Raw genomic sequence first — 19,264 nt, forward strand, 5'->3', positions numbered from 1 at the left:
AATGAGCAACCCCCCACCCGTATGTCTCTCTGACTAGTGTGAGCCAGAGCAGCTCGGGGCTTGCTCATCTGAGGCATGGCTTTCCCACACACCAGCTGTTAGCCAGGAGGCTGAAGAGCCTCAGCAAAGCCCTGCTTGCCTCCAGCTCACGAGGAGACCCTCTCCAGAGCCCTCATATTCAGGCTCTGGGGAGGATGTCCTCATGAGCTGGGGGTGCAGTGAGGCTTTGCTGGTCAAGCCTCTCCCCCAACTTCTGGGGCCCAGCTGAGAGGTGACAGAACGCTGTTCCGTTAGGGGGGAAAGCCTTGAATATTAGTATTGGGAGTTAGCCTGAACAAACGAAAATCAACACTTATAAGGACTGACAAAAATACAGTATTTTGTTCTTGTAAAAATGTTGGTATAAGCATTTTCCAACTGATATTAACACCAGCCTTATCTCCATTTCATGTTTCATATGCATAATGAGTGATAGTTTTTTAATCTCTCCCAAGAGGTTTCACTCTCTTGGCGAAAGAGCAGAGGGAGAGCATGTGAGCCCAAGGCTTGCTCCTCGTCCCACTCAACTCCCGGTAGTGTTTCAGGAATGCAGTGTTCCATGAAAAGGCCCAGTGACGATCCATGAAACCTCTTCCTTCCTGGATCAGTAGTATGTTCCCTTGCTTTGCATGTTGACATATGTGTGTGGAACATTTTTATTTTATTTTTGTTTTATTTATTAGGATATTGTCACCATAGGAATGCTATCTTTGCCTTGTGGGTGGTTATGTACAACAATAGGATTACCAACTATGTTTGGATACATTATTTGTGGAGTACTCTTAGGACCATCAGGATTAAACAGCATTAAGGTAAGATTTTGGAGAGGTACAATGCTACATAAGCTGATATTAATTTATGCACCAGGGCTACTCCTCCCCCCCCCCCCAGTCCTGTACAGCCCCAAAATCTGCTCTGGAGAAGTAAGGGAATTAAGGGGTTTATGTATGCTTTCCTTATTGTGGAAGTAAGATGTAAGCAGATACTGTATGTATAGCATGACTGAATTTCTAGTTACTACTTTTGAAGAAGCTGACTATATTTTGAGACAATTAAAAAGACTTACCTGTGGCAACTGAACAAACTTGTGTTTTTCAGTCAATTGTGCAAGTAGAGACATTGGGAGAATTTGGTGTGTTCTACACACTGTTCCTCGTTGGCTTGGAGTTTTCCCCGGAAAGATTAAGAAAGGTATTGCTCCATACAATGTATGTGCATCAGCATTGCAAATAATCCAAGAGAAAAACAGCATTTTGGATTGTTCAAATTTGCATGATTTTTTTAAAATGTAGCTTGACTAGACATTTTGTTTTAAGAATTTTTTGTTTGTTTTTTAACACCTCTTTTTAAAAGACTTCTACAGTTTCCGGAGGGTTATTTTTTTGAAAATAAACATGTGTTCTCCTAGAATACATAGACACAGAGGCCTAGTTCTCACTGAGGTGGCAGGTTTGTGTCTGGGTTATACCACTTCAGATGGCACATGTGGGCTCAGATGCTCTTCTGTCCAAATTAAAATCCTTGCACATGGAAAACTAGCATGCTGAGGAGAACACTGTGATAGAGCCATAGTCTGAAGTCGGTAGGACTCATATTTAGGGCATGATTGGCCCCCAGGTGCAAAGGCTGCAGCCGCCTAGGGACAAAAAGCAGAGCTAGAGACTGAGAAAAGAGAGACTATTGTGACTGCATCATAACTAGGCAAGTCAGAAGAGCAGTAAGGTGGATGCTACAGAAACAGCTCTGAATGGGAAAGTACCTCCAGGGCAGTGCAAGAGTCTTGAAAGTCTGAAAGTGGGATAGGCAGAGTGGGTGGTGTTAACCTGGCAATTTAATATTGCTCTTCTGCCTGGGTTCTCACCGAGGTGGCAAACCTGTTTGTACCATTTTTCTTTCTTCTCAATTACTCCTTTTTACATTCTCTTCCCACTGACCTTCCAGCTTGCACTCAGCTTTTCTTTCCAAGCTTCTTTGCTAGAGCATAGCTGTGTTCATCACAGCCCCTTTAACACTTCGTTGGGTTGTCATTCCACATCTTGCTTTGCCTCTGGACTCCACTTTGGGAGCTGTGAGCTGAAAGAGTCCATCAAGCTACTATAAATAAATTTTATATGGGAATGCTTGCATGCTAAAGAGTTATTGACTTGCTGACAGCTTATTTACTGTTAACAAGTTAACAATTTACTCAGTAGTGTAGGATTGTTTGTTGTCTGCTTGTAATAATATATATCCTAGCACTTTTTTCAGTTAAACATCGAGGACAAGGGTTGCATTAAGCAGGTGTGAGTTTCCCAGTTCATAATCTATAGCATAATATAATCTATTTGCCGGGGAGGGGGAACTCTTATTTTTTTTTTGAATTCATATTGTTAAATAGATCCAGAAACAAAGTTTTGGTTGTCTAAAGAACTCTCAGGATCTATATATTCTGAAGGTGTACTGCATAAAAATTTAGCATAAAATTTAAAGGATAAATACAGTTGCAATGTTGAAATAGTATTATGCTAATCTAAGTGACCATTATTCTCAAAGGTGTGGAAGATATCATTGCAAGGACCCTGTTACATGACATTCCTGATGATTGCATTTGGCTTACTGTGGGGACACTTGCTACAAATTAGAGCAACACAGAGCGTTTTCATTGCTACTTGTTTATCATTATCAAGCACACCATTGGTATCCAGATTCCTTGCAGGGAGTGCTCGGGGAGATAAAGAAGGTAGGTGGATCCTTAACCTACTGAATTCTTCCATTTAATTTTAGCCCAGACACATGGGCAAAAAGAACTTAAGGTTAAAGGTACTGATGAACTTTTAATTGTCGTAGAAGGGTGCTCTTAACTATCAGTTAACTTCCAGTTAAATAATGAGAGTTTCGCATAGTGATGGTCCTGACCTGAGTTCTTTACCCATTAAGTTATAGGATCCATTTATTTTTGCCGAATTTTCGGATTGCCCTTCACTTTTCATCATATTCTCCAACCTGGTACCCTCCAAATGTTTTCAACTACAACTTCCATCAGCCTTGGTAAGAATGACCACAATCAGGAATTGTGGGAGTTGTAGTCCAAAGCGTCTGGAAGGCTAGGTTTGAGATCCAGTGCCTTCCATGCAGTTAATAATTTCTGAAGATTCTATCCCTAGTTTCTCAGCCGATATCTGAGTTAACAAAACTTATCCTGCAGCATGTCTAATCACAGCACTCCATAATGCTTTCTGTGCGAGATAAGTTGGTTTCTATGAAATGCAAGCCTCAAGAGACATGTATTGTAATAGACTTCTAGAAAAGCATAGATGCAGGCTTAGATATAATCTGCTGAAAATATAAAAGCTTGAGAATAAGACATCTTAATAGAATCCTGTTAATACATCTACACATGTAGCTCTATATTTTCAATGATATTTTGTCATCTGCCTGGTATGATGAATGGGCTAATTATGGAACTGAATCATGAGTTGCGTACAGCTGTTGCAGATGAGAGCTAGAGGAGTTTTTCTTTCTCTCCCATAATACTACAAACTGAATTGTAGGAGATTCAGGACACCCAATAGGAAACAATTATTTACACAGCACATAGTTAAACTATGGAACTCATTGCCACAAGAGTGTGGATGGTCACCAACTTAGATGGCTTTTAGAGGAAATTAGACAAATTCATGGGGGATAAGACTATAAATGCCTACTAGTCATGGAGATATGCTACAGTGCTGGACTTAGGGTGGTGTGGGCAGTTCCCCTGCACAGGGCACTGAGCCAAGGGGGCACAAATAATAATAATAATAATAATAATAATAATAATAATAATAATAATAATAATAATTAATAATAATAATTTAAAAAATCAATATTAATGCTGGTACCTACTCAAAGTTAGGCCCTGGTCAGGCAGGTGATTGAATTTCTGCAACTATGATGTAGTGCACTTGAGAGCAAAATGGAAGGCAAGAGGGGGGAGGGCACCAAATAAATATTTAGGGAGCCAAATTTTGTCCTTGCTCAGGGCACCATATTACCAAAGTCCACCCCTGTATGCTAACTCCAGGTTCAGAGAAAAGACAGCATGCCTCTGAATGTAAGCTGCTGGGGAACTACTGGATTTGTAAAATTTCCAGGAATTTTGAAGCCGCAAAGAAACCCATACCTTTTACGGGGGTGGGGGTGAGGAATGGACATTTTCAGAAAAAAATGCAATACATTTTAAAAGTACTCTTTACATGTTGAAAGTCAGTTTGATACTTTAGGAACATAAAATACATTATGTGTAGCTTGGTTTACCACAGAAATATGACTGGTATTTTAAAAGAAGATTTTATTCAGACAATAATTACTCATTTGTTTTGTAAAGTCTTTGTTCCAAATGGAGTTACAAAGCTGCTCAACTGTAAGGAAGTTCATCTCTATGATTTTGCAAGCTTATGTGGAGCAGGCAAAAATAAGAAGAAAAAAAATCAACCATTATTGTGAAACAAATGACTATTCTGAAAACCATTACGTCTTCTCCAGTCCTCCACAGTGTTAAGCAGACATAAAAAGAGCTCAGAAAAAGAGGGGAGAAGGAACAAAACTTACTGAACCCCACGTGAAATTTAGTCTTTATTCTATCAATAAGTTTCAGTTTCTTCATATTTCCCATCATATTTATCATGGACTTCTAAAAACAGAAGGTTTGCCCAATCTGAAACAAGCTTCTATCCTTCCACATGTCAGTTTATTTCTTGTTTTCGTGTGTTTCAAAACATAGACCAGCTTCTTTCATGAGCTACAGAAGAGGGAGGAATCTGAAGTTGGTAAGAGACAAGAGATGTCAGAGGCTGTACAGTGGACACTCCGGTTGCAAACATGATCCGTGTGGGATGCACATTCACAACCCGCATCTGCGCATACGCGGGTTGCGATTCAGTGCTTCTGAGCATGCGCAAAGCGCGATTTAGCGCTTCTGTGCGTGCATGACTGCCAAAACCCGGAAGTAACCCGTTCTGGTACTTCCGGGTTTTGGCAGTCTGCAACCTGTAAAAACGCAACCTGAAGCGGCTTTAACCCGAGGTTATTGTGCATAGGTCTTGCCACTATGTTGCAGGAAGGTTACACTTGGCAGAATCCCAGATGCTCTGTCGAATATGTTGGCCCAATAGGTTCTGTACTCTGCAGAAAGAAAGCTTTCCTCATCAGACCCTAATTGTGCTGCTTGTTTTGTAATGGAGTCAAACACAGAAGCAGTGCGGTCATCACCTACACTTCTTCCCTTGAATCTTGGATCCAGCAGATATGCAGCAGCATAAATTGCATGGCAACAAAATTATGTTGGAACTTGGCTTGTATTTGTATTGTACTGGCTTGTATTTTGGGGCTCAGAATGACCTTCCCATTGATTTGCCATTCAATAATAGATATTCTGAAAGTCATGCCTTCTTGCGCACATTTTCTTAGATACTCATTTTATTTTTCTTTCTGTAAGAAGAAGAAGAAGAAGAGTTTGGATTTGATATCCCGCCTTTCACTCCCTTTAAGGAGTCTCAAAGCAGCTAACATTCTCCTTTCCCTTCCTCCCCCACAACAAACACTCTGTGAGGTGAGTGGGGCTGAGAGACTTCAAAGAAGTGTGACTGGCCCAAGGTCACCCAATAATACTTTCACATGTATGAGTTCAGTCCAAATAGATATTATATAACAAGCTCATGATAAATGGCAAATCATTATCAAGGAAACAGATGCTATTAATACTGTATTGCAGTTCTTGAACATATTTAACATCTGCCTCTTTTTTTTTTAATCTCCCAGGAGATATTGATTACAGCAGTGTTCTGCTTGCAATGTTGGTTATGCAGGATGTACAGCTTGGCTTGTTTATAGCTGTTATGCCAACTCTTATTCAAGCGGGTGTTGGCACACATTCCAGGTAACAAAGTTCATTTGTTTGCTTTTTTTCATTACATTTTTAGCCTGTCTTTTCTCCAAGGATTTCAGGACTGTGTACATGGTATGTTTATTTTCCTTCATGCTGCATGTCTCTTAAAGTGTGAATGCAATGAAGTGTTTTATCATACATCTAATAACTAATTTACTGTTGACATATGGTACATAATTACTGGCTTTCCATGCTGCAGTTCAGAGGTGCAAATGAATTGGAATCGTAAATACATTGGAGTTTCTATGTCAACTTTATTTTCATTAGTCTGGCTCTTATACCTTCAAATTGCTCTTTGAATTTCACTGAGTTTGATATGTAAGTTCCTGAAGAGGGCACTGGCCAAGAAATTGGTGCATGCTATCAATTGTACATGCATAGGGCTTAAATGTTAAATACATCCTAATACTATTTATTTTGTGACTCAGATGTCAATTTAATTAGGTTATAAATATTTTTCGTAGCTCATTTAGTAGCTCATTTTTAGTAGCAGTTTTGAACGGTTCATTATACCAGCTGGATCAAAATGGTGTCTGGTGGTATCCAAATATAAACCAAATTCAACATGGGAACTGTCATGCTGAATTGGGCAAGAGTAACTTCAGTGATGTCCAAACTGGTGCAATTTATACAGTTCAGTCTGACATCTGGATTCTAAACGGCATGTGACAGTATCCAAATGCAGGCCAAAACACACACCTCATTCTCTGGAACCATCATGCCAAAGTGGGCAGTGATATTTTCTGATCCTTTGGCACTGGTGCAGTGTGGAACCTTTTTGGTTCATAGTCTTGATTCAAAATGGTGGCCAGTGCTAAACATAGACAAAAAAACTGGCTCCTCCTCCTCAGGAACTTCCACATGATATCTCAAGAAGCATTCAAATGCTTAGAGGGCAGGGCAAACAGACACACCACTTTCAAAAATATTTATAGATAAGGCTCAACTTTTATTTTAGCTTAAATATTCCCCAAGTCTGTTTTTTTTTTTTTAGACCAGGTGTGGCTAACCTGTGGTTCTCCAGGTGCTGTTGGACTCCAACTTCCATCAGACCCCTTCAGTGTGGCCAGTGATTATGAATGATGGGAGTTGTAGTCTAACATTTGCAGGAATTGCGGGTTAGGAAACTGTAAATGACAGATACACATTTATGCACACATTTTCCTGTTTAATAAGAAAACTCATTTTAAGAGGGCTTTTAGAATGACACTGAACGTGACTTTTTCTTCTTTTTCCCTAGCACCATCAAGGAAATACTGAGAATATTGATGCTGATTGGACAAATTCTCTTTTCTTTGGCTGCTGCCTTGCTTATATGTCTTGTTTTAAAGACTTATCTAATAGGACCATACTACCGCAAGTTGCATACGGAAAGCAAAGGAAATAAGGAAATTCTAGTTCTGGGAATATCTGCTTTTATGTTCCTTATGTTAATGGTAATTTTCCCAAATATTTCTTTATTTTTAACTTGCATGTGATATGGTGATATATTAATTTTGAAAATAACTCCAGGAGGAAATGTAGATTTAATTCATGGAAGCTGGCTTCATAGGTGAATATATAAATTACATAAAAAATTTATGTCAACAAATTTAATAACCAATTTAATAACCAGTTTTAAATGAATATTGGAGCAGTCAGAAAGCTGGCTGCTCATAAAAATGCTTGTGCATAGCTTAAAATGCTTATGCGTACATAGTTCCTTCATTGTATAGCTAAAGTTCCACCCATATAGCTGCCATTATTGCAGACATCATGGCCTGCCATGTCTGAGTCAAAATCTGTTATCTGGGTTGTCTTTGGGAAGCTATGTCAACTTGATGAGAAGGAGATTCATTAAATCTCCTGGTCCCGGTCGCCCCCCCCCCCCCGCAGTGTTGGCTGGTACCCATTTGGGCCAGTAGGACAGATAACAGGGAGGTCAACAGCAGGTGGCGCTAGAGCCAATGACAGGCAGAGCCAACTTATTTTCTGTTGGGTTTTACAGCTAAGACTAAGGAGGAGGAAGCTGATAAGCAGTGCTACCTCTCCTTCCTGGATTGGCTATAAGAAGCCAGGCAAGTGGGGTTGGAAGGTAACTGCAGGGTAGAAGAGAAGAGCCAAATGTTTACTGATTCCATGTAGACTAGTCCTTCCATGCAACCAGGCAGATTGAAGAAATGAGTGATGAAGAGGCATAGAAAGGTACAGAATATAAGCAAATACTTGGATGCTTTGACTGGATCTTATGTTCATTTTTACTCTTCAGTTATTTGACATGCATTAGATCCGAAGGTGTATCTAATCATTTTGCATTGCCTTTGGCTTCCCTTTCTTAGAAAATTATTGTTCTCTCTGAATTCATAACATATTGTCCATTTAGACAGTTACATCATGCATCTGAGAAAGTGCATTGTTGCTCAGGAAAGCGCATGCCACAATAAACTAGCCTTTTAGATGCAGGAAGACTCTTTGTCCTTGCTGCTACAGATTTACACAGCAACCCCTCAGTAATATAAAACAAGCTCTGTGCGGGATGCAAGTCTGTGCATGTGCGGGTTGCAATTCGGTGCTTCTGAGCATGAACAAAGCGCAATTTAGCGCTTTTGCGCATGTGCGACCACCGAAACCCGGAAGTAACCCGTTCCGGTACTTCCAGGTTTCGGTGGTCCTTAACCCGAAAAAACGCAACCTGAAGCGTCTGTAACCTGAGGTATGACTACATTTCTTAAAACCAAGTGTGCATGGCCACTTGCAGTTAGATCATTGCATTGCCATCCTAAATCATTAATATGGTAAGTTTCCTTTGTTTGTATTTAATGAGAGACACTAGTGTGACTAGATTGGATTTCAAGTGGATTTACTACAGTGAAATTGTGTTTAGGAACTGGGCTAACAGGTAATCAAGGATGGTAGAGACCATTTTATAACTCACAAAAAGATTACAATTTTAGAAGTCTTAAAATTGCTTATTTCCTCTATCTTCAATTATTGAAATTATAGTGCTTTCATTAAATAAGGATAGTGTTCTAAAAGATCTGCATGTAATATTTAATTTTTAAGCAAGGTGGTTAATGAAAAGTTAATTAATAGACACAAAATAGTAATAAAAATCTTTTCCACCCCCTAACAGATCACAGAGCTATTGGATGTTTCAATGGAATTGGGATGTTTTCTAGCAGGAGCACTTATATCTTCTCAGGGTCATATGGTTACTGAAGAAATTATGTCCTGTATTGAACCAATACGTGACTTTCTTGCCATCATATTCTTTGCATCTATAGGTAACTTATTACAAAAACATATAAAAATGATTAGCAGCCAGGGGGAAAGGAATGTACATTTGTAATAACTAGGATAAATTTCAATTGCATTGGGCTTGTGAAACCTATTGGCATCAACTGGTGATGGCGTGAAGGCACAGAATGTTAATGAGTATACTAACTATTCAGGTAGACAAAACTATTGGACTAGACTCCGAAGAACTATGGATCTTCCAAAGTCATTAGGCTTATTCTTGATCTGTAACCACCATGATACATGACAAACTACCTATGAAATCAAAGTGACTTTCAAGCAGTTTGTGATATAGCATGCGGAACGTATAAAAAGAAAAGGAATTGAAGAGCTGGATTGGTAAAAGTTTCTTATGTGAACCTAAGTAGCTCTTTAAGTCCCAGAGTGTTTGCAGTTCACATTCTCTGAGGGAAAGGGGAGTTGTCAGTTTGTAACTGAACTGAAACATCACACAGCTCAGGGACTGGAAAGAAGTCCCAATAGTTACAGGAGCGAAGATGACATGGTATCTAGGAGCAAGGCGGATCAAGAAATTGGAACCTATATAACATCCCTCAAATCGGCTTCTATACCTAAGGACTGGAAAGTGGCAAATGTACCACCAATTTTTAAAAAGGAGGATCTTGGAAATTTGGGCTGGTTAGCTTTATGTCCCAGGAAAACTTGTGGAAAGTATTCTTAAATATAAAATGGCCAAGTATATAAAAGAACAAGTTGTTGCTAAAGCAGAACCAGCACGGCTTATGCAAGGGTACACCCCATCCTATTAACCTATTACTTTTGAGTGTCAACAAGTATATAGACATATATGATCCAGTTGCCATAGTGCATCTGAACTTTTAAAATGGTTCAATAACAGGAAGCAGAGAGTAGGAATATATGGATAGTTGTCCGGATCGAGGAATGTGGGAAGTGGAGTCCTCCCAAGGATCTGTATTGGGCCATGTTCACAAGCAATGTAGAGTTACAGTTGAGCAGTGAGGTGGCCAAGTTTGCTGATGATTCAACACTGTTTGGGGTTGGTTCAAAGGGATTGTGAAATGCTTCAAAGGGATCTCTTTAATGAGTGAATGGGTGGTAAAATGGCAAGTGCAGTTCAATATAAATAAGTGTGCAGTGATGCATGTAGGGGCAAAAATATCTTAATTTCACATATGCGCTCATGAGGTCTGTGCTGGCAGTAACTGACCAAAAGTGAGATCTTGGGTCACAGTTGATAGCTCAGTGAAGATAGTCACCTAGTAACATCACTGACAGGATTTTTTTTTTTTACCTAATTCAGGAACAACCAGCTAGTAAGCATCACTACTATGCTTTAGAGACAGCATCTACAGCAGACTCTGTAGGCTGAAATACTGCATCTGGTGGATGGTACTTTCCACCTGAATTATGCAACCTCTCTAATATCGTGGGTAAAATGAAAACATCTAAAATATTATTCTTTAATATGGCATGCTAAACTCAACAACAAGCTTTAAGAAAGATTCCTGTCAATATTTCATCACTGCTCTTTTATAAATATTGCAATGTTTAGAAAAAAGTCACAATAGCTGTAAGATGCTTCTTTTTCTCTTGCAGGCCTTCATGTTTTCCCAACATTTGTAATATATGAACTCACAGTCTTGCTGTTCCTTACATTTTCAGTGGTAATAATGAAGGTATATATATATTCAGTACTTTAGAATAAAATTGAATAAGGTTGATATTTTGTATTATGTTACTATGGTGACTGCAACCCCACTCCCTGCAACTGGTATTCTGTGGCTTAAGAATGCTAGATGAAGGACACCACTGATGATTTTTTTCCACAAGAACCTAACCACAGGTTTCTATTTTACAATGCAATCCTATCCATGTCTACTCAAAAGTCCTACTGAATTCAGTGGGGCTTACTCCCGGTTTTGTGAGATTAGGACTGCAGCCTTGGCTCTGGTTCAGGCTGCTGAATGCAGATTGTGAGAATCCAGTAGTAATTTATTAATCATTACTACAGTGGTACCTCGTGTTATGTACCTAATCCGTTCCGGAGATCCGTTCGTAACCGGAAACCTCTCATAACATGAGGTGCGCTTTCACTAATGGCACCTCCCGCTGCCACCACGCTGCCAGATTTCCACTTGCATTCCCGGGGCAAAGTTCGCAACAAGGGGCATGTACTTCCGGGTTAGCGGAGTGCGTATCCCAAAGCATTTCATAAGGGGGGGGGGGAAGTACGTAACACGAGGTACCACTGTATCTGTATTAGTCAAAGAAACAACAACAGTAAGATACCAATGTGAGATATATAGGCTGAAATTCTATATTAAACAATATAATATTTAAAACGTTATCAGATTCCGTTATCAGAACAATTGCCCAACTACAGAAGATTACTCAGATAAAATGTCAGCAATGACAGCAGGAAAACTAGCAACTAAATGTCTGGGAACAGAAAAATATATTCACGTAGTACTGAAAAGATATCTGCATCGGTGCCATAATATATATTATGCTTAATATAGTTTTGATCTCAAATGTTAGTATAAAGCACTAGATTGGCTTAAAATATACGAAGAGAAGCTATATTTAATCCCATCAGAAGTGTACAAACTGCTGAAAGAATTGCAACTCACAAGCCAGTAAGCCTTTTCTCTTATTTCATATACATTTGTAGAGGGTTTTTTTACCAGACTGAAACTTTTCCAGAACTATAAAATTTAAGCAGGCATTCTAAGTTAAAGCCCATGTTTATTGGAATCAATGAGAAAGAATTGTGTCCAGTTCTTTTAGGAGTTGTTCCACTTAAGCAATAACTTTCTTATGAAGTCTTCACTACTATAGCCACCAGCATTGCAAAAAGCTTCTCCTGGAAGCTGGAATGTGGTGCAGGAGTTGCAGTAGAATGGGAAAATTTGTTTGGAAGCTCCCCAGTTTTCACTAATTCCCCTGCACCACATTCCTGGTCTCACTTGTGGGACGCCTTGCCCCTCATCAGAGGCTCTGGAAGGCACAGTGTGTCTGCAATGGAAAAAAGGACAGCCTTATTGTGTGAGCAGCTTTCTCATTGTTACAAAGCTGAGATACAACCCTAAACACTTTAAATTTAATCTAGTATGCTGTGTAAAGATCACCTAGATTACAATCTGACCTATTCTGTTCTGCTAATCAGTATAAACTAGATAACTGTGGTTAATTAACTAACTTCTTAACCTTATTTTATTTTAAGCAACATAAACTTTCCTGTTTTTTCCACTGCATTGTTAAAAACATTCTCTCTCAGTTTTTCCTGGCAGTGCTTGTCCTTTCTATGATTCTTCCAAAGAGCAGTCAGTACATCAAATGGATTGTATCTGCAGGCTTGGCTCAAGTCAGTGAATTTTCCTTTGTCTTGGGAAGCAGAGCACGCAGAGCGGGTATAATTTCTCGAGAGGTAAGCTATGACATCATAAAGCCATATCATGGAGAGCCAGGCTGGTGGTGTGGCACCAGACTTAGGGGTGAGGAGAGATCACTGTTCAAATCTCCACACAGCCATAAAGCCATTTCACACTTTGAAGCATGTAATAAAACCATATGGTAAAATGGTCAACTTAAGGGATGTTGAGACTGGGTGCTATATACGCAGTTGTCGGTAGTTTCTTTAAGCTTTTCCCCCTTTTTAAACAGAAACAGCTTTGGAGTCTTAATGCTTCATTAGTAGAAGAAAGGGAGGGGGAAGAGCTGGTTAACGTTTTGCCTCCATTCTATTTCCTTTTCAAACCCACCCACCTGTTTCCCCCCTTGCAAAATAGTGGCCTGCATTCCCCACCTATGGGTAGAAACAAAAACTTCGGAAGGGAGAAGAGATTCTAGCTCCTGCATTTGTTTTACCTTGCAACCTCCCAAGGCTATTTGGGGGTTCATTCTTCTTTAATGGGAAATTTGCACAAAAGTTGCATTAGGCCATGTCAAATACATGTATTCCAAAAGCTGGACTCCACCAGCCTCAACTTCTAGTAGCATTTTAGCTGTAGATTGACAAATATTAAAGGGCATGTTGGATAGGTAATAAAGGAATAAGGAGGTGTGGCTTGCCATAAAATGCTGCTTGTTGCATATTGAGCTTGGTTGTGCTATCTTCCAAGTCCTGGTAATAGAGCAATAATGACAATCCTTTTAAGCATTGTGTGGTGATCTACTTGTGGGGTTGAATAAGTATCTGCTGCATAAGTGGAGTGGTAGGTTACGTTGTCTATAGTGGTAGGTTACTATTGTCTTAGTTACCTTCATGCTGTAGCATCAGAAGCAGCCTAATGTTTCTGTGAGTGAGAAGCCTAAGGATGGGTCCCAGACAGATGAAGAGGACTGCTGAGATATTAATAATGCTGGCAGATAATGGGCAACCCAGTGGAGCAGTTTCAGAGCCACTTGATAAAAAAGGGATTTAAAAAATATAGAGCGAAGACTGTCAGATGGCCTGTTACACTTCATTACTCCAGTAATATTTACTTCTTCACTTGATCTCTCAAACTCTTTTGTTGATGTTGATCTGTCTGTGCGTTTGGGTAGGTAAAGATGTCATGGCTTCTCCAGATGGAACTTTTATGATCTGCCAGTTCTGAGTATTATTTTAGTACAAGAAAAATTTCCACCCATTTAAGTGATGGCTTTGAAAAGTATTGTGGCAAAATTATTCAAAGGCTGCAACATGGCAAATGTCATGATTTTGAAAAAAAATGGATTAAGACTATCACAAGTGTGCAAATATAATTACATCATATAATGTACTTTGCATGCACAGGAGCATGGCTAGGAAAGACCTTTGCCCAAGACCCTAGCCTAGAGCCACTGTCAGAATAAAAGACACTGGCCTTGGTGGAAGGATCTCTTTGAATACTTTAGTGGGTTTCTGCTAAGATTGTTTTTCTTCACAGAAATAACACATTTTGCTTCCCAATTTTTAGGTCTACCTCCTTATATTGAGTGTGACTACTCTAAGCCAATTGCTCGCACCAGCACTCTGGAGAGCTGCTATTATGAAATGCGTACCAAGACCTGAAAGACGATTAATTTCCTAAAGTTACTTAGTACAAATATTTCATGAAGAAAGCATCCTTATAATCAACAAATGCAGAATTTCCCACACTACATAGCCTGAATTTGGGAGGAAGATCCTGTGTGCCCCCACAAAAAAGCTTTATTTCTTTTACAAAAAGTCTGCAATTCCAATAACTGACTGGTGTGCCTTTTTGTGAGAATCAGGCAGAATCCTGCACTGCACAAGAAAGACACTAATCACACAATGGCATTTCACCAACGTTTCTTTCCCCCTATGCTCCACCCCAATCATTTCTGGAGCAGATTTTGAGGTACACAGGGGCCTGCGGGAGAGGAAAGTGAAGTCCCATTGTGTGAGCAGAAGTCTATTCCACTTGCACATGTGTAGTGCTGGATACAACCTGTTATTTACAGTCAGTGTAGTAAGTTTAATTAACATTTATAGTGCCTGTGGCACTGTTAAAGAACTCTGTCATAAGTTAGTATCCAAATCTAACGGCCACAGTATATATATATATTTTCAGTGCTATACAAACTTTAATTTTTTTCATTCAAATATAAGCTTGAAAACTACTACAGCTATCAAAGGACTGAAAGTTAATATGCCTAAATTTACACTTAATTGATGCATTTTAAATAATGTAGTTATTTGTAACATTGATCTGTCTCACATTTTTTTGACAAAAATGTTTGTTGTGATCAGAAATGACTTTTTAGTATGAATAGCAAGAATTTATTGTGTTGATCATGTTAATAGTTCAAAACCAAAACATAGACATTGAAACTAAATTAAAACTATTTTTGGAAGATGCGTTTAGGTTTGTGTTGCTTCACTGGATAAATCATCTTTTATATAGCAAGAAGCAGTGGCGTAGCGTGGGGGGTGCAGGGGGGGCCGGCCGCACCAGGCGCAACATCTGGGGGTTAGGGTTAGGGGGCGCAAATCCACGGGTTAGGGGGCGCAAATTACTTGCCTTGCCCCGAGTGCTGACAACCCATGCTACGCCACTGGCAAGAAGGAAAAACTCAGAATCTAGTCACATTGAATAAATACTGGAAAGTCCATGTCTTTAATTCTTATAAAGATAGACACATACTAAATGGTGAACTATTCCACCTTATTTGATTCCAAGTCTAATATTTAAAATGTGATTCTTTAACAATCTCTGTGGTATTCTATATGTAGCTATAGTGGCTCTGAGCAGCTTCCAAAAATCCATACTTTGTTGCTGCATGTGCTGTGGCCAGTGGTGTAGCAAAGTCAGGTGGTACCCGGTGCGGAAAATTTGTGTCCCCCCCAATTGAAATTATTAAAAGAAGGCAAAATAAGGTACTTACCGTTGCAAGTGTTATTTTCTGGTTTATTTACCTAACATTGTGAGCATAAGCACTTAAAACCTTCTTTCCTAACTTTATTCTCTGCAAATTTTGAAATCACATCATCAAAATCAATTCCTTTCGCTACTTTTGGCGGAAAGAAAACCCCCTGTGATTTAGTTGGCTTTTAACCACTGTCCTAGAACCTACTAATGCACAGAGAGATAAAGATGTCTGTCCCCTTGCTCACAACCAGTGCAGAAGGTGGCCTAGCCGGCGGGCCAGCTTCCTCCTCCTCCTCCTCCTCCTCCTCCTCCTCTTCCTCTCCAGCCCCAGGTTTGCCTTTGTGCTGTTCACCAGGGCTTCCCTCCTGCTCTGTCTGCTACATACTTCATTGAGGGAGTCCCCAAAACTGTCGAGTGTAGACAAGGGAGCTCTGTGACGAAGATCACGGCAACTGCGGATGAAGAGGGAGAAGTAATTTGTGTGCCATATAACAGCTCTTTCCAAAATATAAAAACCAGTATCATGAACATTAAAATGCAAAAGACAAGCAATTAAAAAACACAACCAAACATTAAAACTCAAGGCACCCATAACTGAAACAATATAACATTGGCATAGCTAGCTGCTCAGGTGCCCGGTGCAAGGCTCGCATCCTGTGGAAGGGGGGCGCTGCGTGGAGCCTCTCCGCCGCCTCCCCCTCAGCTCTAGGGTAGCTGAGGGAGAGGCGGTGGGCAGACACAAGCCCCACGCTGCCGTTTCAGGCAGCATTGAGCTTGCAAGCACCCAAACCACCACGTCACTCCCAGGAGAGCAGTGTGGTTCAGGCGCGCTGCAGGCCCCGCAATAAGTGCCAGCCCCTGCAGTGTGGCGCCCAGTGCCAGCCGCATTTCGTTACGTTAGTTGATGCAATTAAAACGTTTTGTGAGCCCAATTTGTCTTTTTTAACTCCGCTTTTTGCCATGTTGCCACCCCCTCAACATAGGCGCCGACTCCATGGGGCCTGAGGGGGCCCGAGCCCCCTCAAAAATTCTCAGCCCCTGGAGAAGCGGGGATTCCCCCTAGCTCATTAATATTCACCGCCCACGGCGGCAGCCAATTGGCTGCCGCAAAGGGTGGGCCCTCACAGGTTCACTTAAGGTCGGGGCAGCCCGGGGCTCGCCCATTTCGTTCCCCCAGCAGCAGCGGTTTGGAGGTCTTGGGGCCCCCCCAATATTTTTTATAAGTCGGTATGGGCCCCCGCCCCCCCCAATATTTTTGGGCGCCCCTGCCCCTCAATGATGACACCCTGGGTACCCCACAGACCCCCTTTCTCTGCCACTGCAACAGAATAAAATAAGGACTTCATGGAGAAGCAGTATCTGTTGGGTTATAGATCCTCTTCTCAGGTTGTACTTGTGCATATAAAACCATGCATCCTGAAGACACCACGGTCTCTGCTGACCTTCATTCCAAGGAAACGGAACCTGCGTCAGCAACTGGAACCCTTCACATTCACATCTTTGCATTTATTTGTGGATGTGTGGAAACCATAACTGTGAAGCAAGAAGTGAAATCATTCTCCATTTTTTTGACCTTATAAGTAATAACTTATATTATTAGTTCTCACTCCTGAATGTGGAGCGATGGCTTGTGTTTCCATTTAAATTCCATTCCTTATTCCTAAATCTATGGATACTGGGGATCCTGCTTGGGGGTTCCCCCTTTGGGCATCTCGCTGGCCACAGTGAGAACAGGATTCTGGACTAGGTCGGCCATTGGCCTGGGTGTCCGTTTTTTTACTTTTTGAAATATGGCAACCCTATTTAAGGGCCCACCGCCTCAAATTTCTGCATCTCTTCCAGGCCACTCCTGGAGAGACCCCTCTTCCTCTTCCATTTCCTGAAGCTGTGGGATAAAAACAAAACAAAGATAGCAACACAAGAAATATGAAGAACAGAGCAGGCCAAGATGTCCTCAGAGGATCTCTATTTCCTAAATAACTCGTAGGAAAGATCTGCCCAGTCCAGCCTCATGTTTCTTACATTATATAACCTCTTCCCTCCTCATTCCTCTTTCCTTTTGTGTCGCATCTTTCAGTTTGACAGGCTGAGGGCAGGGGAAGTGTATTGCATTTTACTGAGCTGCAAGCTGCTCTGGGAGCCTTTTTACTGAAGAGGGGGGTAGAAGTGATTATTGTGGTAGTATTAATTAATAAATTAATATAACCGTGGGGGGAGAGGTCACCTTTGAAAGGCCTCCAGCTGCCTTCCATTCTGCAGTTGATATGCCCCCTCCCCTTCTGCCAATCGCGCCTTAGGCCGCTGCCACCTACCCATTCAGGACTGATAAATCTGTACACTGGGGTCTTGGGGTCTCGGGGTCTCCTCCTTGCCTTTGCCTTCCTCCTCCAGGGGGCTACCTGGCTCTTCCTCCTTGCCAGCCACTTTGTTGCAGGGATCTCCGTCCTCAGAGGATGACTGTTGGCATAGACAGGATGGAGGAACCAGCCCAGAGGTGGTGGCAGTGGTGGTGGGGAGAGGGGAGATAGACAGCAGCCCAAAATGAGACAGGCAGGAACCCAGAAGCCAAACTCTCCTGCCCGCTTTGATCCACTTTCCAGGGAAGCCCTAAAGCCCTGGCGCCATGGGGGGCTGGTCCACCAGGAATAGTGGGGCAGCAAGCACAGCACATTAACTCTCAAAGCACCCAGAATTGAAACAACAGAACAGCAGCATAACGAGCCGCTCGGGTGCCCAGTGCATTTTGGGGGTCCTGCGGGCGGGGGCCGCTGCATGGAGCCTCTCTGCCGCCTCCCCCTCAGCTGTAGGGCAGCTGAGGGAGAGGCAGTGGGCAGACGCAAGCCCCATGCTGCCATTTCAGGCAGCACCAAGCCTGCAGACATCCAAGCCACCACATCACTCCCAGGAGAGACGCGTAGCTCGGGTGCACTTAGCCCATGGTAAGTGGTGGCCCCTGCCATGTGGTGCCCAGTGCCAGCTTTGTTTGTTGACTGAACTAAAAAGTTTCATGAGCCCCATTTTATTATTTTTTTAACTCGTATTTTTGTCATTTTGCCACCCCCCTCAGTGATGACACCTGGGGCGGCCCCCAACCCCCGCACCCCCCTTCCTTTGCCACTGCAACAGAATAAAAGGACTCAAAACTCCCTTAACAATTTCCTGTTGGTCCCCTCACCATTTCCCCAGACATTAATCTTCAGACTTTGCTGATTGTCACTCTCGCTTTCTCGCTGTCTAGTATGTCGTGATTTTTAAAATAAGCCCCCAGTTTTTCCGATTCTGTCGCAGCTAAGCCACCCAAAGGCTGTTGAGCCAAGGCTGGGGTTGGCCTCAACTGCCAAGTGAGGTTGGGCTTCTGAGCTGATGTCACAGACGGGTTCTGATCAGTCCATTTCCTCTAAAGGGGGGGGGGACCTGTTTTCCCTTAACCGCTTAACACACCACCCAAGAGAAAAAGGAGAAAAGTGGATAAATCTTTTAGTTCTGTAGCAAGAAAGAATGAGTGCCCTCCTCCATTGCAACACGTTATTTATGTAATAGCAAGGGGGCTAACATCCTTCTAATTTGTAGGATGTCCTGTTAAGCACATCCTAACCTTAAGACTGGTATGGGAATAAAGATAAGATCAGTAATCTCTTGTCAATATTTGTAACATGAGGTACTATTATTAGCTCAAATGAAACGTACATTGAAGGGGCGGCTGACC

At 41.5% G+C, this 19,264-nt stretch overlaps 1 protein-coding gene and 2 long non-coding RNA genes across 7 annotated transcripts in view; 1 reads left to right on the top strand and 2 right to left on the bottom strand.

The window, feature by feature from the left end:
* Nucleotides 1–1,227, bottom strand: part of LOC310843151 — a 4,682-nt gene extending 3,455 nt beyond the window's left edge. Inside the window, exon 1 of the long non-coding RNA XR_014563537.1 lies at nucleotides 1,106–1,227. This is a non-coding gene — a long non-coding RNA (uncharacterized lncRNA). The remainder of the gene's footprint in view (nucleotides 1–1,105) is intronic.
* Nucleotides 1–15,046, top strand: part of TMCO3 (transmembrane and coiled-coil domains 3) — a 22,640-nt gene extending 7,594 nt beyond the window's left edge. Inside the window, exons 5-13 of one of the 4 annotated variants that reach the window (XR_014563494.1) lie at nucleotides 723–851; nucleotides 1,138–1,230; nucleotides 2,572–2,758; nucleotides 5,818–5,935; nucleotides 7,185–7,380; nucleotides 9,057–9,207; nucleotides 10,799–11,189; nucleotides 11,368–13,503; nucleotides 14,081–15,046. Coding sequence is in view for 2 of the 4 variants with exons in the window: in XM_083735526.1 (XP_083591652.1) it covers nucleotides 723–851; nucleotides 1,138–1,230; nucleotides 2,572–2,758; nucleotides 5,818–5,935; nucleotides 7,185–7,380; nucleotides 9,057–9,207; nucleotides 10,799–10,878; nucleotides 12,480–12,779 (1,254 nt within the window). In the remaining 2 variants the exon portion in view is untranslated. Of the gene's footprint in view, nucleotides 1–722; nucleotides 852–1,137; nucleotides 1,231–2,571; nucleotides 2,759–5,817; nucleotides 5,936–7,184; nucleotides 7,381–9,056; nucleotides 9,208–10,798; nucleotides 11,190–11,367; nucleotides 13,555–14,080 lie in introns of those variants that run through there. The other 3 variants (XR_014563495.1, XM_083735527.1, XM_083735526.1) reach the window with 3 other exon arrangements.
* LOC310843131 lies at nucleotides 1,242–19,036 on the bottom strand. Of its 2 annotated transcripts, XR_014563513.1 has the most exons (4): nucleotides 18,734–19,036; nucleotides 17,235–17,443; nucleotides 15,944–16,010; nucleotides 1,242–2,112 (listed from the first exon to the last, which is right to left on the bottom strand). It is a non-coding gene; the product is annotated as an uncharacterized lncRNA (long non-coding RNA). The 2 variants fall into 2 exon arrangements; XR_014563514.1 differs by lacking the exon at nucleotides 17,235–17,443 and having other exon boundaries at nucleotides 18,734–19,015.
* Nucleotides 19,037–19,264: the final 228 nt, after the last annotated feature.

Source organism: Podarcis gaigeae (genome assembly GCF_964106915.1).
Source record: "Podarcis gaigeae genome assembly, chromosome: 4".
NCBI lineage: Eukaryota > Metazoa > Chordata > Lepidosauria > Squamata > Lacertidae > Podarcis > Podarcis gaigeae.